Raw genomic sequence first — 24,810 nt, forward strand, 5'->3', positions numbered from 1 at the left:
TTATTAAAAAAATAAATAAACTGCAACCGCCATTTAACAATTGTCTTTGCTATCTAGTGGCAGGAATATATGGTCTTGACCTTCTCTACATTTCTGTAGTCATGCTTAATCTACAACAAACATCCACCTTAGCATTAAAAATTAGAAAAGATGATTTAACAAAATCAGTCTTACTTCCCCTCAGTATGTTTGGATATTAATTCACAGGAGTTTTGATTTAGGGTTTCCCAATAGCCACATATTTCTGTAGCATTGTAAAAGGTGATTCTATTTTCTGTAATTTTCTAAAATAAAGCATTTGTTTTGTATCATTTATAATAGCTATCTGATTTCAAGTGAGACCAGAGAAAAAAATAAACTTGTGTGCACTGTAATTTGTTTTGAACAGGAACACAGGAGTTATTGGATGCTGCAATTTGACTTACTGCATGTACAAACATCCTTAGGAAAAAATAAAAAAAATCACACACACCACTTTGTCAAGAAAAACTGAGGTAGCAACGTGAGTAGCCAGGGAAATATGTTCCAAGTTTAAGGGATCCCTCTGTCACTACCTAACTTTTCTGGCAAGTTCTACAAGCAGAGGTTTTTACCCTCTGAATCAGGACACATGTTTCATGGTCTTTGGTAAAAGTTGTGGAACAAGTATTCTGTTGCCAATAATTATAGAAATTGATGTGTATTTCAAAGAAATTAGAGCAGCTTTAAATTTATCCCTACAATGTCCCTATTGCTCCCAATTTGCATGTGTTTCTTGACATGAAGAGAAATGGATGGAGTCTCCAAAGGAGAAGGAAGCAGCATTTATTGAAAACCTGTGCGCTCATTTCAAATTACATGAAAATGCTTACGTAGAGAAGTTTGAAAGAATATTGAAATTTTGAAAAGATAATAGGATTGTGCTTAATGTGTATTTTTCTTTATGTGCATCTGTACTTCTCATTTTCCAACAATAACAATCATCGCTTGTAGGAGACCTTGTTTTTTACCATATATCCGTGTGCCAATCTGCACTTCCCAGGTCCTGGGGAATCTCTAGAAGACTATGAGACTGCCTCTCAGCAATCAAACATTAAGGGAAGTGATGTGTTACTTCCTGTCTAGACAGCAAAAATTGGGTGTACTTTCTACTGTGGGCTCTCTCCCATTTGTGCTGCTAGAAAGCCAGAATCTCTGGGTCTTTGCTTAGAAAAGAGCCACCAGGTTTTTATCAGACTGTAATATGAGCAAGCAATAGCCTTTTTTATGTTAAGCCACTGAGATTTGGAGACTTGCTTGTTGTCACGGCATAGTCTATGCTACCCTGACTAATACCACTGTGTATTTTTAATAGTTTCCTATTCAGTGTTCACGAGTTCACTAGAGTCAAGTATAATTATTTGAGGAATATGAGGAACCTGAGAACTAGAGAGAAGTAATAACTTGCCTAAATAGGAAATGGTTGAACTGGGATTTAAATCCAGCTTTCATTTGAACTAATTTTTGTTAACCTAAAACTACTCCTTTATTATATCAAATATAATGTGACTTGCTTGTTAATGGAGCTACTGTTTCTGTGTTGAATCTCCCTGATACGTGAACAAACGTGATTGCTTTTATTCCTTTTTATCATTCTTTTTCAACGAATCCCTGCTATGCCCATCCTCACTGCATAAGTAAAGCCTCTTGTTCTTTGAGGAAAAATGCAAATTCCCAATTCAGAGTTAAAGTTTAATAAGGTACTATAATTTGTTTCCATATATAGCAGCAAACAATCTATCTCCTCCTCATTTCTGTTAAAGTTATGAGGAGGTAATTGGGAACAAATAGGGGGCAGAAGCTTTGTGTCCTGGCTACTTGATGGTTCTGGAGGGACTCGGTCCTTTTTTGGACACATAAGTCAAAATAATCCTTGAGAGCCCATCATGTAAAATAAGAACTATGGACATAACATTAAGAGAATCTATATGTTGGGGGGTGCCTGAGTGGCTCAATTGGTTGAGCATTTGACTCTTGATTTCTGCTCAGGTCATGATCCCATAGTTATGTGATGGAGTCTGGCATCAGGCTCCATGCTGACTATAAAGCCTGATTAAGATTCTCTCTCTCTTGGGGCAGCTGGGTTGCTCAGTTAAGCGTCTGACTCTTGACTTCAGCTCAGGTCATGATCTCACAGTTTGTGAGTTCAAGCCCTGCACTGGGCTCCTCACTGTCAGTACAAAGCCTACTTGGGATTCTCTCCCTTTCCCTTTCTCTCTGCCCCTCCTGTACTATCTCCCTCTCTCTCAGAATAAATAAACAAAAAAATTCTCTCTCCCTCTGCCCCCTCACTCACCCTCTCTGTCTCTCTAAAAAAGAGAGAGAGAACGAGAGAAAATCTGTAATTTGGGTTGGTTTTCTAGCAATAGAGATTGAATGATATTTCTCCTTGTGTTTTTTCTCAATCAAGCCTTTGTATTTTCACATGGCTCTTTTACTACTGATGTAATTTGGGAAAGTCCCCTCAGTTGAACAACATGAGTATATAAGCAGTCTATCAACTGTATTACCAAAGCTTAAAAGAGTCAAAAATGTGTTATTGTTTTTTAAAGGAAAGAAAAAATTAAGGAAATTTAGCCCAGGTGTTCTTTGCTAAATTTTAATAGCATCTCCTATATTTTGAGAAATAAAATGTACCTTGAGAATGGTAACTGCTATGAAACTGTTCAAAACCCAGTTTATTGCCTCAAGATACAGGGAACCAGTGACTTGGAATGGCAAAAAACCTCCATTTATGCCCAAGAAAGAGCCCTAAAACAGAGATGATGTTCCCTGAGTAGCTTCCAAGACAAATGTTTGAATATTTTGTAGATTTACAAACATAGGAACGTCAAATCTCATATGAAAAGGAATCAGAAAATGAAACAAAAGTATAACGAAATATACAGTAATTATTCTGTTGCAAGTAACTCAAACCTCTCAAAAATGCACCTGTACTGCATTAGTTACCTGGCCCTGGTTCCTGAACCTCTAGAGACATTCGTTTCTTCAACACTTTTGTTTCTGATAGATTGAACTAGAAAATATAGCAACTACATCTTAGCCTAAGCGCCCATGGGTGCTTCTGTTTGAGTTTTCCAGAGAGTGGCCTTATTTATTTATATATATACTCCATTTACATGATGTCATGAGTTTCGTTTTCTGTTAAAACCTTAGTGAAATGCAAGAAATATTATGCTAATATTCAGACTGTCAAGAGTAATAACCCTTTTCTTATTTTTATTAACACTTATTCTGTGTCAAAATAGTTACTGTAGCAACATGTGGGGGAAAAAATTTTAAGAAAGGCCCAGAAAATGTTATCAAGCAAATACACCAGCCTGCATAAATTCATCAGATAGGTCTTCATCTTGGGCATGGTAATCTTTTTGTCAAGATCATTCAAGTTTGTTATAATATATTTTTGCTGGTATTGTTATTAATTAAATATGTAAGAACATCTAGTCGTTTTAACAGAAAATCAAACCACCGTACAGATGGAGTCATGCAAATAACTACAATGACCACAAGGTGGCAAAGTATACAAATCTACATCATTTAGATGGGCTCTTCCAGAAGAAAAAATGTCTTTCAGCATGGGGGATGGGGTAGGGGTAGGGCTTCTCTTATGATTGTCTGCTGGCTAGAGAATAGCAAAATTATACTAATTTCTCAAGATTTGGTAATTACTCCAAATTCCTGGTTCTTGAGATGAGTGTTATGTATCATGTTACTATTCTAATTTATCATGAATTTTTTTTTTCTTTTTAGAGCAAAACTCAATTTCTTAAATCCTAAATGTATATTTAAAAGGCAAAATTATTGGGTCCCTCTCTTACAACATTTTAAATCCATTTAATATGTATAAAACGAGTCAGTCGGAAAGTGGGTGTTATTGCTACACAGATTGAGAACCATGATGTGATTATATGATTAGTGCTAGTTATCACAAAATTACAGTTATTTATATTTCAAAAAATTTTGGTTTAGAGAAGCTAGATTATAAGACTTCTTAATATTGTTGTTCCCAAAATTCTGTGCTCTGGTTTCTCTTTTCCCTGTATGTAATGTACTTTGAGTGATCAACCAGTTTTCAGTGACCTATAAAATAATGACTCTCAAACCTACATTTGAAGTCCTGGCTTCCTGAGTCCTAGACCACAAAATCTAAAATAGCCATCTGGATCTGCCATACACAGTTTATATTTAATATATTTAAATCTGATCTCATTATCTTCCTCCCAAAATGCCTACTCTTTTCATCTGACTTCTGGTGATCCAGTGGGCTGTGACATCCAAGTCAGAAACCTAGGACAGCTTAGTATTTTTTTTTTCTAATTTCTCTGTACCCTTCACAATCTAGATCCTACCTGCTTCATGGTCTCAGCCTCTGCAGCTCTTCCATGGACTTCCCCCAAACCACCGTGCTGTCTCACCCTGTGTGCCCTTGCTCATGCTGGTTTTTGTTATCAACCTAGTACTCCAGGGGTTGCAAATTGATAAAAGCTTTCAGGAAGCTGTCTCTATTATGTACTAAGTACCTTCGAAAATGTATATTCTTGTATTTGTCCATTCCACTTTTTAAAAGGAAATTAACAAGGCACCTGGGTGGCTCAGGTGGTTAAGCAACCGACCTCTACTCAAGTCATGATCTCACAGTTCCTGAGTTCAAGCCCTGCATGGGGCTCTGCACTGTCAGCATGGAGCCTGCCTGGGAATCTCTCTCTTTCTCTTTCTCTCTCTTTCTCCTCTCTCTCTGTCCCTTGCTGGTGTGTGCGCTCTCTCTCTCTCTCTCTCTCTCTCTCTCTCTCTTTCAAAAAAGAAATAAACTTAAAAAAAGAAATTAACAAAAAGTTGGTCCGACATTTGTATAAATATTATTTATAATAGCAAAAAAAAAAAAAAAGAAAACTTAACGGAGAAATAGTAAAATAAACTATAGTAAAAATCTAAGAAAGTTGTATAGCTATGTCAACAGCATTTTCAAATAATGTTATTGTTTAGAAATGTTTCTTTTTTTTAATGATTATTTATTTTTGAGACAGAGGGAGACAGAGCATGAACAGGGGAGGGTCAGAGAGAGGGAGACACAGAATCTGAAGCAGGCTCCAGGCTCTGAGCTGTCAGCACAGAGCCCGATGTGGGGTTCGAACTCACAGACTGTGAGATCATGACCTAAGCCGAAGTTGGATGCTTAACCGACTGAGCCACCCAGGTGCCCCAGAAAAATGTTTCTTGTATAGTATTAGGGAAAATACTAAGTTATGGAGAGTCCAGAGGACTCTAAAGCCAAACTATCTGCTTCCTATCTTGGCTCTGTCACTTTCTTGCTACAAGTTATTTATTCTCTCTGCTCCTCAGCTTTCTCATCTATGAAATGAGGATGATAACAATAGCTCTGTTTTGAGGATTATATGAGTTAATGCATCTAAAGTGCTGACAGTGGCTCACACACAGTAAGTGCTCAATGAAAGCCTACTAATGTCATTGTTCAGGACTGGGGTTCTGAGGCTATGAAACCACTGACATCTTATGTTGACAATTGTTTTAATTCATACTCCTTGATTAATTCTCTATGCTAATGTACTCTCAGAAAAATGATGAGGTAAATTTTTTTTAATTAATTAATTTATTTTGAGAGAGAAAGAGGGGGCGAAGGGGCAGAGTGAGAGGATAGAGAGAGATAATCTCAAATAGGCTCCACACTGTCAACACAGAAACTAACGAGGGAATCAAACCCACCAACCACAAGATCATGACCTGAGCTGAAATCAAGAGTCAGATGCTTAACTGACTGAGTCACTCAGGTGCCCTGATGAGGCAAATTATTAAACCAAGTTAAAAATATTCACTTTTGGTCTAAGTAGGGTCCTCCCTAGAGAAATTGTTTATAATTCAAGAGAGCAAATTTGTTACATTTCAGTAACTGAACTGTTAAAGCACAATAATCTCCTTAGAGAAAGGTCTTGAAAAGATTAGCCTCAAACTCAATGTTCTAGACAAAAGCAAGGTTTAATATTCCAGCTTTTGTTCTTGAAATAGAAACTATGATACACTTTCCCAAATGAATATTAATGAACATAATTAAAAGCACATTAGGATAGTCTACTGATTTACTCTGAGGGTAGCTGAAAATTCTTTAGATCAAAACCTAACTTAGACAAGTGGGTATGAAGGCCCTCATCTTTCTTGTGTTAATTATCTTCTGATATACAAAAATAGATAATTTTAGTTTGCTTAGCCAACTGGTTAGAAATTACTGATAATACAATATACCTGTGATATTGTAGGTTAAGATTTAAGACTTTAATATCCTCTTACCTCCTATTAAGCTCATCGAAATGGGACTTCTTCCAGAATATGGAGTAATATTAACCCATAGGAATATGTGTTAAAATAAGCAAGTCTCCAAGTCAGTTCAGGTAAGTTTTAATCCTTCACCTATGGAATTCCTCATTCAACTTAAAAAATTTGTGAGTTATATTTTATAAATTCAAATTAACTTAATTTTTAATCATACAAAACGGCTCAGCTAAAATTGATTTTACCTGTGCTGAAAGTATCTGCTAACCATATCTGCAATCATACATAATAATATAAAGAATACTCTTAAAGGGAAGAAAGAAGTTGCTTTCAAATTTGCAGAGCACATTCTCATTTCACTGATAATTTATTTAACAGATTGTTAGCTTTGCTAAAATTATTGTATATAGTAAAATATATTATTTTCAGGTATTTTTTTTACCATTTCATGCTTCCCCTAATTCTACCCAAGTGAAATTTTTCTAGAAAAGTGTTTGGGTTTTTTTTCCCCTCAACTCAGTTCTTTATCCAATTTCTGAGTTGCAGTAGGTTAAGTTGTGGTCTGAAAAAAAAATATGTCTATTTGTAAATAAGACTGTAATAAACATAGGGGGTGCCTAAATCTTTTTGAATTAGTATTTTCATTTTCTTTGGGTAAATACCTGGTAGTGGAATTACTTGATCATATGGTAATTCTATTTTTTAATTTTTAAGGAATGGCCATACTGTTTTCCACAGCTGCACCAAATTGCATTCCGACCAATCATTTATAATTGTGAAAATATCAAAGTAACCCAAGTGTCCATCCATAGAAGAATGGATAAGGAAGATGTGGTATATACCTACCATGGGATATTACTCAGCCATAAAATAATTAGATCTTGACATCTGCAAAAACATGGATGGAGCTAGAGGGTATAAGGCTAAGTGAAATAAGTCAGTCAGAGTAAAGCAAACCCCATATGATTTCACTAATGTGTGGAATTTCAGAAACAAAACAAACAAATGAACAAAAAAGGAAAATGAGACAAGCAAACAAAAAAAACCATACTCTTAAATACAGAGAACAAATTAGCGATTGCCAGGGGGAGGTAGGTGGGAGGAAGGGTAAAATATACAAAGGGGATTAAAAGTACACTTTTTGTGATGAACATTGAGTACTGTATAGAATTATTGAATCATTATAGTCTACACCTGAAACTTATATAACACTTAATGACAATTATACTTTAATTTTTTAAGTTCTATTTCAAAATATGTGTCTATATCCTAACTTCTCAAATTGATGAATGCGGCCTTATTTGGAAAAATGGTCTTTGCAGATATAATTAAATTAAAGGTCTCAAGGTGACAGCATCCTGGATTAGGGTAGGCACTAAATTCAATGACACATTTCCTTAACAGAAACACACAGAAGATCCACACATAGTAGCAGTTCATGTGAAAAGTGAGGCAGAGATTGAAATTATGCAGCCACAAGCCAAGGAATGCCTGCCACCAGCTCTGCCACCAGAGCTGGGAGAAGAAAGGTATTCCCCTCCAGAACTTCAGAGGGAGGACAGCCTTACCAACATCTTGATTTTGGATGCCTGGTCTCCCACACTATGATAGAATACATTTCTGTTGTTTTAAGCCCATAAGTTTTTTGTTAGTGCAGCCCTAGGAAACTAATACTTGAACAATCTCTAAAAATTCATTAAATAGAAGAATTAGTTTCATTAAATATATGAAAGTTTGTTCATTATTTTTCCTTAGAGGTCTTTTAGTATCAGACTTTCTTTCTTTGGAAAGAATATTAAATTTTCAATATAATATTACCTGAATCAATTAAACAAGTAAATTCAAGTCTTTATTTCTTGTTTAGATTTGCTGCTTATAGCTTATTAGAAGATTAAATGTGGATGAAACTTTTTTTAAGTAGGCGCCATGCCCAAGTGGTTTGAACTCAAAACCCTGAGATCAAGAGTCACATGCTCTACTGACTGGGCCAGCCAGGCATTCCTGAATATGGAAGAAACGATATTTGATAATATTTGATATGAGTTTTCTAACAGTAATTTTCCACACAGTTTAACTCTCCTTGCTTCAATGATGATTTCATTTCTGGCAATCATTTTGGGAAAAATCAAATTATAATTTGGGGGCCACTTTAACTTTTATTCTCACAATTGATTGCCCTACCTGAGTCTAGCTGTTAGGGTAGTGGAACAATTAATTCTTCCTTGATACGTCACTTGAGCTTGGAAGATATAAGCGTCCATCAAAAGATTCCTGGTCCCATGTCTGATCCCAATCCACTCTCCTCTCCACCACATCATAGGACAGGGATGTCATGAGACAGGGGAGGGTAAGAGAGAGAGAGAGCAAGTGAGCTGAGCTCTTATGCCTAAGAAAAGTAACAGAAAGGGCGCCTGTCTGGCTCAATTGATGAAGCATTTGACTCTTGATTTTGGTTTTGGCTCAGGTCATGATCTCAACAGTTTGGGGGTTTAAGGCCCCATGTCCGGCTCTGCACTTATCTTGTGGAGATTGCTTGGGATTCTCTCTCTCTCCCTTTCCCATTGCCCCTCCCCCGCTTAGGAGTGCATGTGTGAGCTCTCTCTCTCCACTCTCAAAATAAATAAACTTTTTTAAAAAAAAAAAAGGTGATTGGGGAATTGAGATATGGACAGCTAGATTGAAAGAGTAATAAGCAGGTCATAGAAGCAAATTTGACCAATGAGAAATGCCCAAGATTGAACAGACTAAAGAAATTTCAAAGAGGTCAGGAATGTCTAACATTTCATTTCATTCTGTCTGCTATGATGTAACCCCATACCATTATCCCTAAACAAATAATAACAGCCAGCATTTATTAGATGTTTACTGTATATTAGGCAGTTTACTTTCATATGTTCACTTTATGCTCTTAATACCTCTGTAAAGTAGGAACAATTATGAACCCAATCTTCAGGAAACATTTACAAAGTACAGATGCCTCGTGGGAGCGATAATTTGGGGGGAAATTAGAGGCTATGTTTCACATGTGGGCAAATACAGACTAGAAAAAAACACAGGGAGATTAAAATTATTTTTTTAGCAGGAAGAGATATCACACTGGGAGAAATATCAGACTGCCCCAAGAATTTCCAGGAAATCCTGGACAAAACACTAGGTTTCCAACCTCACAAAGTACATTTATTAATTTCTACAGGATAGAGTGGCTCAACTAGATGGTAAGACTTAAATATATTTAGGCAACTGATATCAAAAGGCTATAAGCCAACACTGATGAACCAGTTCACAGAACATGATATATGTAAATAATGACTTAGCTTTTTTTTCTGTAGTTTTTGACTAATTCTTAGTATTTTTGTTAGAACAAACTGAAACATTTTCCAATTCTGTAAATACTTTTGTTTTCACAATACTGAGATTTGGATCGATTAGAAAAAAAGGCAAAACAGAAAAGAAAAAGTCTTGAACAAATTTAGATAGGTTTTTCTGATTAAATGTAAAACTTTATCACAAGGAACACAATTTCCAACCTGCAGACAGTTCTTTTTTCTAAGAACACATTTAGTGCTTGTTGTAATACATTCTTACATTATGATCTAATTCTAGATACTTAAAAAAACCTCCAGAGAAATTGGTAGGTTGTTGTGTTTAACCAGACAACGATGTTTACGTAGCATGTGGGTGAAAAAAATATTAATCAGTAGAGTGTTGGTTGAGCCAATTAAAAGAGTTAAGAGCCGTTTGTCACTGAGTCGAGTGAAAAGGAAAATAGCCAATCTGTGCTGGGATGTATTTGCTTCCACTCCCTTCTCTTTTGTCTTCACTGCCTTTTATCTTGCAAGGGCCAGGACACTGCTCTTCAAAGACCTCCAGCCCCCTGAGAAAGCCCACCAGGCCAGGACCTTACCTGGCTTCAGAGATCTTCCCCTGCTGCAGCAGCTTTTGGGCACTTCATTACAGAACTGTGGGGGGTCACTCCCCAAGCCTAAAAATCAAAGGAAAAGAAATAAGTATAAACACCAGCTTCCAGACAGATTCAACATCAGTTCTGGGGATCTTTCTCCAGGACTTTGTCTCTTACAAACAAACACAACCTTACTTAAAATCCCAGGTATACTTTTTAGAAACGCTAAGAATTTCTGAAGAAAGAAAATCATGTCAGGGACCCTGTGCTCTAATTTTGCCCATTGTTCCTTCTAAAATTAGAAAGCAGTGCAGCACTTCTCAAACTGGTTGTGGTAAATAATCAGGTTTTTTTGTTTGTTTGTTTTAATTTCTAATCCAAGGCATAATTATACTTTTGGAAAATATAGTAGACATGAATTACTTTAGGGGCACCTGGGTGGCTCAGTCTGTTAAGGTCTAATCTTGGCTCAGGTCATGATCTCACGGTTCATGGGTTCGAGCCCTGCATTGGGCTACACACTGACAGTGCAGAGCCTGTTTGGGATTTTCTCTGTCTTTTTCTCTGCTCTTCCTGTGCGTGTGCTCTCTCTCTCAAAATAAAGTAATATATTTTTTAAAAATAAATGAATTACTATACAAATAAAAACAAGGACAAAAAATATAAGTCCACTTTTAGTTATTATATTCCACAACACTGAGACTATAAAATTGCCATAAAAATGCCTAAACACTTACAATTTCTATACTCATCTTGTGGTGGCCCAAGACCAGCCCTAATCCACAGATTTCGCTTTTTATAGGACTACATTAGTGCCTTGGCTGAGTTTTAATTTTACAGATAAGTGAAAACTATTGATTGTTTTAATTAAAAACATTTTTTTTTAACAGCAGGGATTGATTCTTACAGAAACCTCCTATCCTCCATATGCCCTTCTACTTAACATTAGGGCTTAAAACTATGAGGGGAAAAAAGAGAACTGTGTAAATAAATCCAGCTGATACACACATATTTTTAAAGGATCAATAGGACTTTAAAATTGTTTTGATTCCCAAAATATTTTCTCAGATCTTCTGAGAAGTGGTCATATCACCTATTTGCCAACTAATCTTTTCTTCCTACTAAACTTGGGGTAAAATAAGCTATGTTTGTAATGTTAGCAGTTCTCCCACAAATACACGATACGCTAAAATATAACAAAACGAGAAAGCAGAAATAGGGAATTAAGCACCTGTGTATGATTAAAACTTGGTCTCTGGAGCCAGACCATGTAGATTCAAATCCTGACCCCATCAATTATTAGCTGTGTGGCCTTGGGTGAGTTACTTAATTTCTTTGTACATCTGTCCCATATGTGTAAAGTTAAAAAAATATAAAACGCCTGTCATATAACCTTTATAGAGTTACGGCAGAGTTAAATGAAATGCTTAAGGTTTGCACCTTGCTACTTAAATCTTACATACTATTATTGTTTGGACATTTGTTTTAGGCTTTACACTAAAGCATACTTTCAAGGTTGGTTTGATAACTAGGTTTCAAGAAATCAAAACTTTGGTTTCTGGTTCCAATCAAAATGCAGTAAACGCATTCTACCCTGTTTCTTCCCTTGAAAGAAACTAAACCCCCTGGAAATAACATAGAGCAGCTATCAGAGGACTCTGAAAAGTAAATGGTAGCAGACAGATTGGGAAAGGAAACCAGAACATGAAGTACCACCAAATCAGCAAAGAGTTTCCCATTTTTTTTTCTTTTCTGGTATCGCTTGGTAATGAACTCAAAGGCAGCCTGAAACTTGGGACTGTGCATTAAATGTGAATGGAAATAACTCCAAGAGAAGCTCTCTGTTTCTTAGTTAATGAGCAGGAAAGCCCCCTGCAAAATGTTCCTTGCTTTTTTCTATTGTCTTTCACCCCAGGTAACCCTAAAACAGCAGTGATAGCAATGGTAATGACAGCCTGGCAGGCACTTAACACTCAAATGAAGCAGGCTTCTCAGACCAGAACTCTGGTCCCAGGAGTGTAACGAAGCACCCCATTGTCTTTTTCTCCATATATCCTCTTGCTGCTTGGCCTTGGAGACAGACACAGCCATGGTAATTATGGTACAGAGCGGGGAAAGCCAAAGCCCTGACTTCCTAGCCAGAGAACCATTTAAAAAAGGGGCTCCTGTGAGACAGAAGGTGTCAGCAAGATCATAAAGAGGAGGGAGCTCAGGAAAATAATTGCAAAAAGATGTATATGAACTCTTGGGCTCAGTCACAATTTATGCACACTTAAATCTATCTCGAGTCAGTTTATTGATGGCTTTGGGAGCTAAATTGTGAAGTAGCCCACTTCCCAGATCCTAGACTGTCATTGGGTGTTGCACACAAAAGACAGGTCCAAATAGCACAGCACAAGTTTTAAAAGGTTTACTGATTTTGGACTACAGCCCACAGAAGGCAAGTAGGAATCTATAGCTTGAATCTAAGAAGATCAATTACTATTAAAATCAAGAAGCAAATAATGTAATCAAAATTCTCCGCAACATTAAAAAAAATTAATGCTTATTTATTTTTGAGAGAGACAGAGACAGAGCATGAGTGGGTTAGGGGCAGAGAGAGAGGGAGACACAGAATCTGAAGCAGGCTCCAAGCTCCGAACTACCAGCACAGAGTCTGACACAGGGCTCAAACTCACTAACCATGAGATCATGACCTGAGCCAAAGTCAGACGCTTAACCAACTAAGCCACCCACGCCACCCCCCCCCAAATTCTCCACAACATTTAAACAAGACCAAAAACCCACATAATATTTAAAATGTCATGATAAAAATCCAAAATTTCAACATATAGAGAAACAAGAAACTCTCAACAGATGGCATAGATGTGGAAATTATCAGGAAAAATTTTAAAGTAGTGAGTTTAACTGTACTCCAAGAAGTAATGCCAAATACTTTTGAAATGAATAGAAAGATAAAAAGTCTCAGCAGAGTAACAGAACATATAAAAACAGAACCAAAGATAAACTTTAGAACTGAAAAATACAAAAGCAAAAACCAGGAATTCACTGGATGGATTCAAGAACAAAATGGAAATGACAGGGGAAGGAATTAGTAAGCTTGAACCTAGATCAACAGAAAGTATCTCATTTAAAAAAGAAGAGATTTAAAAAAATGAACAGAGGGGTGCCCGGGTGGCTCATTTGGTTAAGCATCAGACTCTGATTTTGGTTCAGGTCATGTTCTCACCATTCATGAGTTCTAACCCCGTGTCAGGCTCTGAGCTGACAGTGTGGAGCCTACATGGGATTCTCTTTCTCTCTCTCTCTCTCTCTGTCCCTCCTCCCCTCGTGCTCTCTGTCTCTCAAAATAAATGAATAAACTTAAAAAAAAATGAACAAGGTCTTGGGGATGTGTGGGACAATATCAAAGGGTTTAACATTCATGTCATTGGATTCCCAGAAAAAATAATAGGAAGAGTATGGCTAAGAAAAACGTATAAGAAATAATGATGCGATACTTTACAAATTTGGCCAAAGACATAACTTAAAGATTCACGAAGCTCAGTGAAACCTAAACAGGAAAAGTAAAAAAAAATCCATGCCCAGAAATACCAAATCTGACCCCTAAAAACAAATGACAAGCAAAAAATATTGAAAGCTGCCAGAGAAAAATGAATCATTGCATGCATGTAGGGAGACAATATTAAATGATGGCAGATTTCTTATCAGAATCCAGAAAGTAGTGGTCTGTAGGCAGCGGGATATTTTTAAAGTACAGAAAGAAAAGAAATGTCAACCCAGAATTCTACATTTAGTGGAAATTATCCTTTATGAATGGAAGCAAAATAAATATATCCTAGGATGAAGGAAAACTAGAGAATCTATTGCCAGCAGAAATGCTCTTAAAGAAATGTAAAAGGGAACTTTTTGGACTGAATAAAAATGGCATTGGAGGACAATCTGGAATGTCGGCAATGAAGGAAGAGGGACACAAATAGTAACTATCAGGGTAAACATAATAGACAAATCTGCCCCTAAACTGTTTTAAAAATGTATTGTGAAAGCAAAAATTGTAACAGTCTGATGGGGTTCTCAATATACTCAGATAGAATACATATTACAACTACAACAAAACAAGAAGAGGATAATGGATCTACAAAGTTGTAAACTTTCTATATTACCACTTGAAGTGGTAAAATATTACTCTTCTACATGCACTATGCAGAATTAAGTATGTCTACTATGGTCCTTAGATCAACAACTAGCCCAAAATTACAAAATGTAATGATAGTTACATTAATCTATATGTGTTAAAACTAAAAAAATGTAGACCAAAAAAGGTCAATTTTACTCTATGTAAATTTTAAAACAAAAAATGAATCTGAATATTTCTACTTTATTTGTTCATAATTCAATGTGAACATTAGAAATAAACTATAGCCCTTTAAAGCATCAACAAATAAACCAAACAGAAATACTGTAAGATATTCTAGTAATTCAAAATAAGTTGGGAAACAGAAAAGAAGGGAATGGAAAAAAGAGGAAATGGAAATGAAAAAAAACCATGGTAGATGTAAATTAAAAAATATCAATAATTATATTAAATTTAAATTGCCTCTGCACACCAATTTAAAAAAAGATTTCAAAATGATTTTAAAAATCCAAGACCCAACTACATTATAACTACAAGAAAGTCACTTTTTAATATACACATGTAAGTTTAAAGTGAAAGAATTGAAAAGCGTATACCACGCAAAACTAACCAGAGGGATACAGAAGAGTGAAATGACATCATCAAATGGATTTAGTTGACCTTTGTAGAAAACTTCATCCCACAATAACAGAAACCATATTCTTTTCAAGTACACGTGAAACATTCTCAAGATTGGCCATACATTTGTCATAAAACAAATCTTAACAAATTCAAGAGGAATGGAATCATACAAAATATATTGCCTGATCATAAAGGAATTAAACTAGAAATCAGTAACAGAAAGATAACTGAAAAATCTCCAAGCACTTGGGAATTAAAGAGCATAATAATTCATGGGTCAGAGAGGAAGGCTAATGGGAAATTAGAAGATATTTTGAACTTAACGAAAATTAAAACACAACATATCAATATTTGAAAGGTATAGCTAAAGTAATGTTTGGGGGAAAATTTTAGCAATAAAATCCTGTATTAAAAATAAGATTCAAACCAATAATTGAAGAAGTACTTAAATTAGAAAGAATCCCAAAGGAAAGAGAGAAAGCAATAAAGATATGATCAATTAAATTCAAACAAAAAAAGCAGTAGAAAAATATCATTAAAACTGAAAGATGGTTCTTTTGAAAAGATCAATCGAATTGATAAACCCGTAGTTAGACTAACAAAGAAAAAAGAGAGAAGAAACAAATTGCCGAAACCAGAAATGGAAGATAGTGTATCGCCACAAGCTCTACATATTAAAAGGATAACACGGGAATAATACAAATAAATTTGTGTGCCTCATATGACAGTTTATATACAAAGGACCACAAGAAATAAATGCCTAAGATTGGAAAGAAATAAATAAAATTTTGTCTATTTGCAGATGATCATCTGTGTAGAAAATCCCAAAGAATCTACAAAATTCCTAGAACTACTAACAGCAAAACGGTTGAACAGAACATGTTACCAAAATACCAATGGAAAACAAACATAAGGAAAGATAGTATGATTATCCACCACGGAAATGCAAGTGAAACCCACAGTGACATACCACTACACACTGATTAGAGGCGGTAAAATAAATTTTTTAAGAGTGACAATACCAAGTGTTAAGGAGACTGTAGAGCAACTGTAACTTTCATACACTGCCCATGGAAATGAAAAATTATATAGACACTCTGCTAAACAGATTGTCAGTTTCTTATAAGGTAACAGACACCATATAACTCAGCAATGCTGCTACTCATGGGTAATCGACTCTAGAGAAATGAAACTTATTTTCTCATGCAATCTGTACATTGTGTACAGATCAATATTTGGGTTGTGTACAAATGAACCCACACTGGGGCACCTGGGTGGCTCAATCGGTTAAGCATACGACTTTGGCTCAGGTCATGATCTTACGGTTCACGGATTCAAGCCCCACGTGGGGCTCTGTGCTGACAACTCAGAGCTTGGAGCCTGCTTCAGATTCTGTGTCTCTCTCTCTCTTCTCTGCCCCTCCCCCACTCATGCTCTGTCTCTCTCTGTCTCATAAAAATAAATAAAGGTTAAAAAAAAAAAAAAAGTCAACCCAAACTGGAAACAACCTAAATGTCCTGTAATAGGTAAATGGATAAACAAACTTGATATATCCAGGCAATGGAATACTACTCAGTAAGAAAAAGGAATAAACTACTGATTCACAAAACAAAGATGAATCTCAGAGGCATTGCTGAAGGAAATAAACCAATTACAAAATTTGCATAGTCTGTGATTCCGTTTACATGAAATTCTAAAAAAGGCAATTCCATAGGGGTGGAGAGAAGATTAGGGTTTGCCAGCATCAATGTTGGAGAGAGCTGGACTCCTAAGGAGTATCATAAAGAAGTTGTTATTGTTTTTTTTTTTTTTTTAGAGGGATAGGATTCTTCTGTATTCTGAATGTAATGATAGTTATATGAATCTGTATGTGTTACAACTCACAAAAAATGTAGACCAAAAAAGGTCAATTTTACTATATGTAAATTTTAAAATAAAAAATGAATCTGAATATTTCTACTTTGTTTATAATTCAATGTGGAACATTGGAAACAAACTGTAGCCCTTTATTGCATCAATTTTCTTAGCTTAGAGATTTTTTTTAATTTTTTTATTGCTTTCTTCAAGATTAATGAGATAATGTTTGTGAAATGTTTTGAGCTCCTTAAAAGGAAATTGCTATGCAAATATAAAATGTTGTTATCATTACCCAGGCCTTATTTTTTCCTTTGCCTTATACTATGAAGTTTATGATCATCTTTATTTTCACATTATTTTTAATGAATTGTAACAATAAAATGTGGTAGCCAAGATATAAAATGAAGCACATGCGTTAACAAGGCTAAAACTTTGTAATTAGAGTTTGAAACATCAGTCTGTCTAAAGATAATTGGATCTAATGATTATTTCTCTACATACACAAGCTACAATTTCATGAAGTCCAAGTGTGGCTTAATTCTTCAAGTCACTATCTCCTTTGAGATGTTCTTAGTTTATCTGGGTGTCTGAAGAAAGACAATCAAGCACGAGAAGAAATTCACATAAGAGTATTCTGTCTTCAAAGGGAAGTAATGAGAGAATAGTCAGTTTAATTTAGACTCAGCCTGTATTACATTTTTTTTAGCCTTTTACTCTCTGTGAACAAAAGCATGACTTAAAGATAATATTTAAATTCTTAGGCCCCAAACAAAAAATTTCTCATTTCTTTCTTAAGTACAAAATAAAGAATTCCAAAATTATCCTTACAAAAATTCCCCATAGCTTCCTATTTATCTTGAGACAAAGTGTGAATTCTCCTTTTTGAGGCTTTTGACTATTTAGCTTTATTTAACCCGGACAATGTTACTTCCTGGCTCTACTTTCATATTAACCCTTTACTTCAGGAGCTTTTCCTCTATTCATAGCAATTTCTTACTTCTGTGTCTTTACTCAAAGTGATTCTTCCTGCTCCTCTGCCTCAATCTAAAGGGGTGAAAACTCCTGCACAGAATCTACTTGGTTGGGGAGTTTGCATGAGACCTGTATATAAGTTACTCTTAGGTATCTTCCTCTATCCTTGTCTTTGTGGAAGCAAGTGGGGTCCAGTAGCCAACCAATACTAGGCAGTTCCCTGCCCTCGAGTATGAAGGCAGATTATAAGAAGAAAATAAAAATCGCGTTGACAATTGAGATCAGTAAGTGCCCAAAGCTCAAGTAAAGCTCAACTGTTCTCAGACGAAACTACACTAAAATATTTCAAAAGAAGATCCAAGGGGTTTAGGGTATATTTAAAAAAATAGCATAAGACATAAAGACTCTTTGATTTCCCAGAGAAAAACTAAATCTTAATTCAAAGTCTTACCATTTTACTAAGTTACAGAAAGAAGTTCTGTAGCAAGTGTTCACACTTTTCAGACAGCTGGTAGCCCACAGTCACTTAAAGAAACCGTCTATTGACAAAAGTTCCTGGACACAATCTTTGACACAAAGAAGGCCCAGAGAAGGATGTGACTTTCGCTTTTTCAAAATAGCATTTGCTTGCCCCAGAGAATTAGAAACATACGAGAATTTAAAAAATAAAAAAAGAGGTGTGCCTGGGTGGCTCAGGTGGTTAAGCATCCAACTCTAGGTTTAGGCTCAGATCGTGATATCATAGTTCATGGGACTGAGCCCCACATCTGGCTCCATACTGATAGCATGGAGTCTGTTTGGGATTCTCTCTCTCTCTCTCTCTCTCTCTCTCTCTCTTTCTGTCCCTCCCCTTCTTGTGCTTGTCTCTCAAAATAAACTTAAAAAAAATAAAAGATTCTCTTCCTCTGCCGTTTGCACGCACATGCTCTCTCAGTCAACAAATAAAAATTTAAAAAAAGAAAAAGAAACAAAGAGTTCACAAAAAGTGTGCATTGACGCCTTGTTGACATTTAAATGAAACCACGCTTTCATAAAATCTATGAATTAGGAGATAATTTAGAAGTTGTCTTGTTACAGAAATAACCTCATATAAGCTTATATATATAGCTTCTTGTCTTGTTATAGAAATAAGAAATGAACTTCAAAGAAGTGAAACTAATTCCTGCCTTAGTCCTGAAATTCCTGTCTGTGATGCAGAAATCTGTGGGATACATAGAATTCTAATTGAATAGTACTTTATTAAATTTTGGACCCCACAGCTTTTGTATCATTAAGGAATTTGAATTTATCCTGTAGATAACTGGGAGTAGAGTCTTTGAGGATTTTAGAACATGTGAGCAAGAGGATGAAAGTAATATTGGTGAAGATAAACCTGGCGGTGGTGTATAGAGTAGATGGGAGGGAGAAGAGCCTGAAGAAAAAGGTTTCATTGAGACCAAGTCTACGATGCCTCTGATTTGAAGGTGAAAAATGATAACGCTGATTTTAGACATGTTGAATTTAAGTCATGGTGGGACCTTTAGATAGATATAATCTATACATTCATGGAGAGAGGAGACTAGATTGCTGAGAGTTCCGGGTGGCCAAAATGGATTTGGGAGTGCCTGCTAAAATAATAATTGAATTCATGGAAATAAACCATATGAGGGGAAAATATTGAAAAAGAAAGTAAGGAAAACCTTAGCAAATGCATACAGAGGTAGGGGAGAGGAGGACATTAACGTCTGTTGACCTGCAACATATGCCAGCAATTTGCTAAGAAATTTGAATGCTTCCCTTAGTTATCCTAACTGCATTTTAAAATATGCATTACTGCCATTCTACTCAGGAGGAGACTCAGAGATTTTAAAGTAGTTTGTGGAAGTTCACTTAACAAGGCTTGGAGTTGGGATTTGGATCTATACCTGTTAAGCTTCAAAGGTCACACCCCTTTCAGTAGCCCATTAGAATACATGGAGGCAGGACACCAGAGAAGGCAGGTCATAGGGAATATGGGTGACAACCACATCTACCTTTTCATCTGTCATATTCCCAGCACATCGAAAGTGATCGAAAGTAGTTGCTGAATGACTAAAGAAAAGCAAACCACTTTATTGATGCCTTGGGCCAGGTAGCCACTGAGTTTGATGTTTGTATTATTTTATTTAGTCCCTCACAACACCCCTAAAGTGACATGAGCCATTACAGTGCTTTCATGGTCACCCAGAATTCAAGCCAAAGTAAGTCCGTCTCTGTATTTGGGTTTCTAACCTCCATGCTATACTGAGAAAATCTATCAATTTTGAGTTAGAGGCCACTGATGACTCTTAAGAGAAGAGACTCATGAGTGATAAAAATGAAAATTTTATTCAATGGAATATAAACACAGAAGTCAAAGGGAAAAAAGTGACAAATTTTCCAGAGAAAGAATAAATAGAAATCAGACACTTACTAATTGGAGAATCAAGGTTCAAGTTGATTTCTTTATATTGTTTGGTGGCAAGTGGGAAGCTGAGCCTGTTTTAAGTCAAAGGGTAATCGTTAGTGGATACTAAAAATATCTAACAAAAAAGAAGTTAGTTAAAAAGAAGCAGGGGAACAAAAAAAAGATGTAAGACATAGGTCAAATGCATGGTAAAAAATGAATAGGAGTAAAGGCAAGGGAGTGGAGTGGAGAAAACAGTCTTTTAGGTGATGTGAAAAGGCTGAGATGAAGGAACTTGTTTCCTCTTGGCAACTGAAAGCAGAAGGCCCTTCTCCATGGGTCTTAGGGTATCTTCACAGGAACCAGTATTTGGTTTCTTAAAACAAGTCCAAACAAATGGTATGCAAACCTAATCACTTCATAGGGGTAGTCAAACTTAATAGTGACTGGATAACGGCTGCAGAGGAGACAGACGGCTTTCTTATTCTCACCACTGTACTTATTTTACATGTTTGGTCACAATGGCCTACTATATATTTCTCAAAATAGTCTTCATCAGAGTGAGTATTCACCCAACACAAAGATGATCTCTTCCTTAGGGATAAATGAACATACTCAAGCATCACTGATCAAAATATTTTTCTCAGCACTGTCCTCTTGTTCAGGCCAAATGCCAGGACAGTGGCAGTTTGTGTTGATGGTTCAAGATATATAGAGACCAGAAATTTTTATGGCACCTTGGGTGGGCTGATAAAGTTATTGCTTAAGGAATGTTGTCTCTGTGACAATGAAGGAGGACACATCCACCCTAAAACAAGCTTTTGTCATTTCCTTCCCTCTCTCTCTCTCTCTCTCTCTTTTTGGTTAGGATCAGAAGATACTTCTATATCAAAAGTGCTGGGCTACCTTTTGAATTAAACATAGACTATGGACCTGCCCATGTCAGTTAATACTATGACATACCACTGATGTGAAGTTTGAAGAAGTTTATTGATGAGTTTTAGCATACAAAGTTGGTACTCATTCCATAAAATTGGATTCTTTGCAGCATCACTGATAATTCTGGGTGGAAGAGACATAGCATGGCTTTCAGTGGCCCCCTTTTCTCTGAAATTCAGCAGTTTTTTCTCTTTCCTGTGCTTGATGAAACTGCACAATGGGCAGTCTAAATAGCATTGCCACACACATGTCCTTTTGACATGACTATTCTGAATGTAGCAGTAGAGCCATATCCATTACAAAACACTAGAATTGTTGGTCCCCCAAAGGCCATAATCATTATCTCTCCATAGTATTTTCTACTGCTGTCTACTTCACTTTTGAACTTATTCCTTTGACTTCTATATTATTACTCCAGTGAATTCCACATTTAAGCATTCTTTTTCAATTTCCCTTTCATTCTGCCCAAACATTCCATATTCGTATTTCTGAGGTTTGTGTCCCAAGATCACTTCCATCTCATTCTATTGCCAAGAATCCAAGTCATTCTAATCAACATATGGCGAGCTTTGGACTTCCAAATCTGTACCTTCAGCTCCAGAATTCTTCCCCAATGCTCCAGACACATATCTAAATACTTTCAGAATATTCTAAACTTGGGGTCCTATAGAACTTTATACTTAACATGTTCAAACATGAACTCGCCCTTTCTAAGACTAGAACTCCTTTTGACCAATAGTTCCATCAATCATCTAATGATCACGAAGGATCTATTCTGGACTCCTTTAAATACCACATTTAAATTTCATTTACTACTGTTTTATGTCAGGTCCCCATCATCTTAGAAGGGTTATTTCAGTAGATAAGATAGACCAACCCAAAGATTGGTCTTTTGGCTCACTTCTTGCCCTGGTTTCTATCCAGACTCTGTAATGCTGGCAACCTGTGATGTCGCTTACTCTTTTGCTTTAAAAGTCTGTATGGTGTTCTGAAACTTAAATTTCAAATCCCTTAGAATAAGGGATAAATAATAATAGAACAGAATAAAGAATAGGTAATAATACAAAATAGTGACTAACCACTGGAAAGATCCAACTACTCTATCCTGTCTGCAAATACTGTTTGTAGTCTTCACGTAGTTACCTAATACATTCAAGTATCTCACAACACTTATGAAATTCTTCCAAATATTTATATCATTTCTGTTACATAGTAACAGTGATCCATGATAATGCTTTGTTGTCTTGCTAGAAAGAAAAACAGCCCACATAATCCACTCCATACCCCAAAGCCTATTAAGTCCAATATTAGTTTTCTCTTTCCCAGGCTAGAGAACACCTCAGTTGGCTTTCACTTTAGGATTTTTTTTCCCCAGTCTTTATGTGTTTTTGTAGTCCACTTTAGAACCTTCTTGTTTAGATAATATGGAAAGAAATTAGAGTCATTATTGTAATAAATCCTGATTTTATATTGACTAAATCAGGAAGCTACAACGAGACTGCCATTTACAATATTCTTAATGCCTCCAAGGCTCCTGTTTGGCTTTGGTCATTTTTCCCTTCCAGAGCTCTTTTTTTTCTATTGAAACCAGATGACATGAAAGACAGAAATGCTTCATTACACCTTGAAACATACTTTTGAGCTTCAGAGTAGTTACAGCCAAATTCTAAAGCATGAGACTTTTTCTGCTTTTTGAGCAAACACCTCCGCTCCTAAATGGCCCGAAAACACTAGTGTGGATTACAAATTCAGTCAGATGGACACACACTTTGACAAGAATATTTATTTGTTATTACTGAAAAATACATAAAGACGAAAGGTTGCTTAGCTTCTGATTTTCCACAGTACAGAGGATATTGTAAGAAAGGGGGAAATATCTGTTATATACGGCAGTTTACATTTCTAAGGCATTTAGGCTTGTAAGTAGTAGGTGCACCTAGGTCCACTTACTTGAGTTTAAACATACTGAGGCACACCAGGCAGGCAAAGGATTTCAAACTATACAGGAAACTCTTTCATGCACTTGTGTCTAGGATTGTAAATCCATCTTCCATTCCCCCATTGCTTGTTTTTTCCACATGAGTTTTGGAGTTGTTCATAGAACTGGTAATAATCTACTCTTCAAGAGTTTGTTTATAATGACAGCGCCAATGGGGCACACGGGACAGAACTATTGCATGGACAGGTTCTGTAGACTCTTACCAAATTGAGGCTCAGTAAGAAAAACACCGATTTGCAAAGGCACAGTGGAGACAGGTTTAATGCATTAAATACAACATGAATCATTCACAATAACAAGTTTAGTGTTTCAGGGAACTTTTGTTAATACAACACAGTTGGTCACACAAAATACAAATGCTTCTGTTGATTTGTCTTGGCAACTCAGATACATCAACAGTGCTAACAGTTTAACAGCTTTGTTCTCATCTGACAGAAAATAATGGCAGTTCTGCAAGGCAAATGTTAAACCTGACCGTATGTATTTATTAATTCCACAGTGTTTTGACAGATTAGAGGGGACGGAACTCAGAGGATGCTGACACGCTCACTGAGGGCTTTCATCTCTGTTTCTTCAGCGTCAGGACTGTCACTGTGGCTAGCACTGGGATTGATCAGGTGCTCAGGGTACTGCAGCCCCTGCTCACCAGCGTACTGCTCCCACCGCAGGTCGTCACTTTCGTGGGTGATGTAGCGTTCCCCGATTTTGCACTCAAGCTCTCGCAAATCTAACCAGGTCTGATAATCCTGAGGAAGGAATTCCAAAACATTACCATGGAGACGATGAAAACTCATTAAAATACTGTCTCATTTGTTGTCAGTACCCGCAACTGATGAGTTACCCTTTTTCCTTCCACTCTATCAGTGCCCTGTCTTTCCATCAGGCACCCTGAAGTGACGTCATCGGCAGCAAAGCCATCCTATTTGCCTAAACTATTGTGCATCAGGGGGTGGGCAATTAATGGTTGCGGCCAAGCAATTAGGAATACTGGTATTCCTTTGATATTTAAGGCCTACAAATAACCCTTCAGTATTTCACAGTATCATTTTTCTAAAGTTGAATGTGAAAATAAATATGTAAGAGAAAACAAACACACGCCTATATTTTATATTTGCCGTGCATTTGTTCCATGAATGTTAGCACACGCTTTTAAAACACAGCTTGCAAAGGAGTACAGTGCATGACCAGATGAGCATCTGCTTGGACACTTCTCAGGATTACATATACAGATTTTCTTAAAATCTGGTCCTTGGAGTTTTACAACAACCCTTAGATTTTTTTTTTTTTTTTGGCACGTGTGCAAGGGCACGTATGTATGTGTGGTATATTTCTTCCCTGTCACATTTTCTTGGTAGAGAGATTAAGAAACACTAAATTGTTATTAAATCCTAAGAAGTTGCATGCATTTTGGCAAACAAATTGATGTAAGAAAACTTTTAATTAAGCATATAACAAAATATTTTTACATATAATATTAAATCTTATCAATATTCAGAAGTTCATCTGATCAGGAAAATATCCAATGAATGATTTTTACCTGTAGCCAAGGGTGACTCAAGGTCTTATCCACGCTATAGCGCTTTCTCATTTTTACTTGCAGCAAGTTATTGATAAGATCAATGGCTGGAAAAAATTCAATTATTGATAAAAATGGATGACAAATATGGAATATATGCATAATT

At 36.2% G+C, this 24,810-nt stretch overlaps 1 protein-coding gene across 4 annotated transcripts in view; it reads right to left on the bottom strand.

Moving 5' to 3' along the window:
- Nucleotides 1-22,897: 22,897 nt before the first annotated feature.
- PRKD1 (protein kinase D1) overlaps nucleotides 22,898-24,810 on the bottom strand; it is a 332,060-nt gene continuing 330,147 nt past the window's right edge. For all 4 annotated transcript variants that reach the window (XM_043555957.1, XM_043555955.1, XM_043555954.1 and 1 more), the window contains 2 exons: nucleotides 24,666-24,751; nucleotides 22,898-23,874 (listed from right to left, as the gene is read on the bottom strand). In XM_043555957.1, the coding sequence (XP_043411892.1) occupies nucleotides 23,656-23,874; nucleotides 24,666-24,751 (305 nt within the window). In that variant the 3' untranslated portion in view covers nucleotides 22,898-23,655. The remainder of the gene's footprint in view (nucleotides 23,875-24,665; nucleotides 24,752-24,810) is intronic.

This window comes from Prionailurus bengalensis, chromosome B3 (genome assembly GCF_016509475.1).
Source record: "Prionailurus bengalensis isolate Pbe53 chromosome B3, Fcat_Pben_1.1_paternal_pri, whole genome shotgun sequence".
NCBI lineage: Eukaryota > Metazoa > Chordata > Mammalia > Carnivora > Felidae > Prionailurus > Prionailurus bengalensis.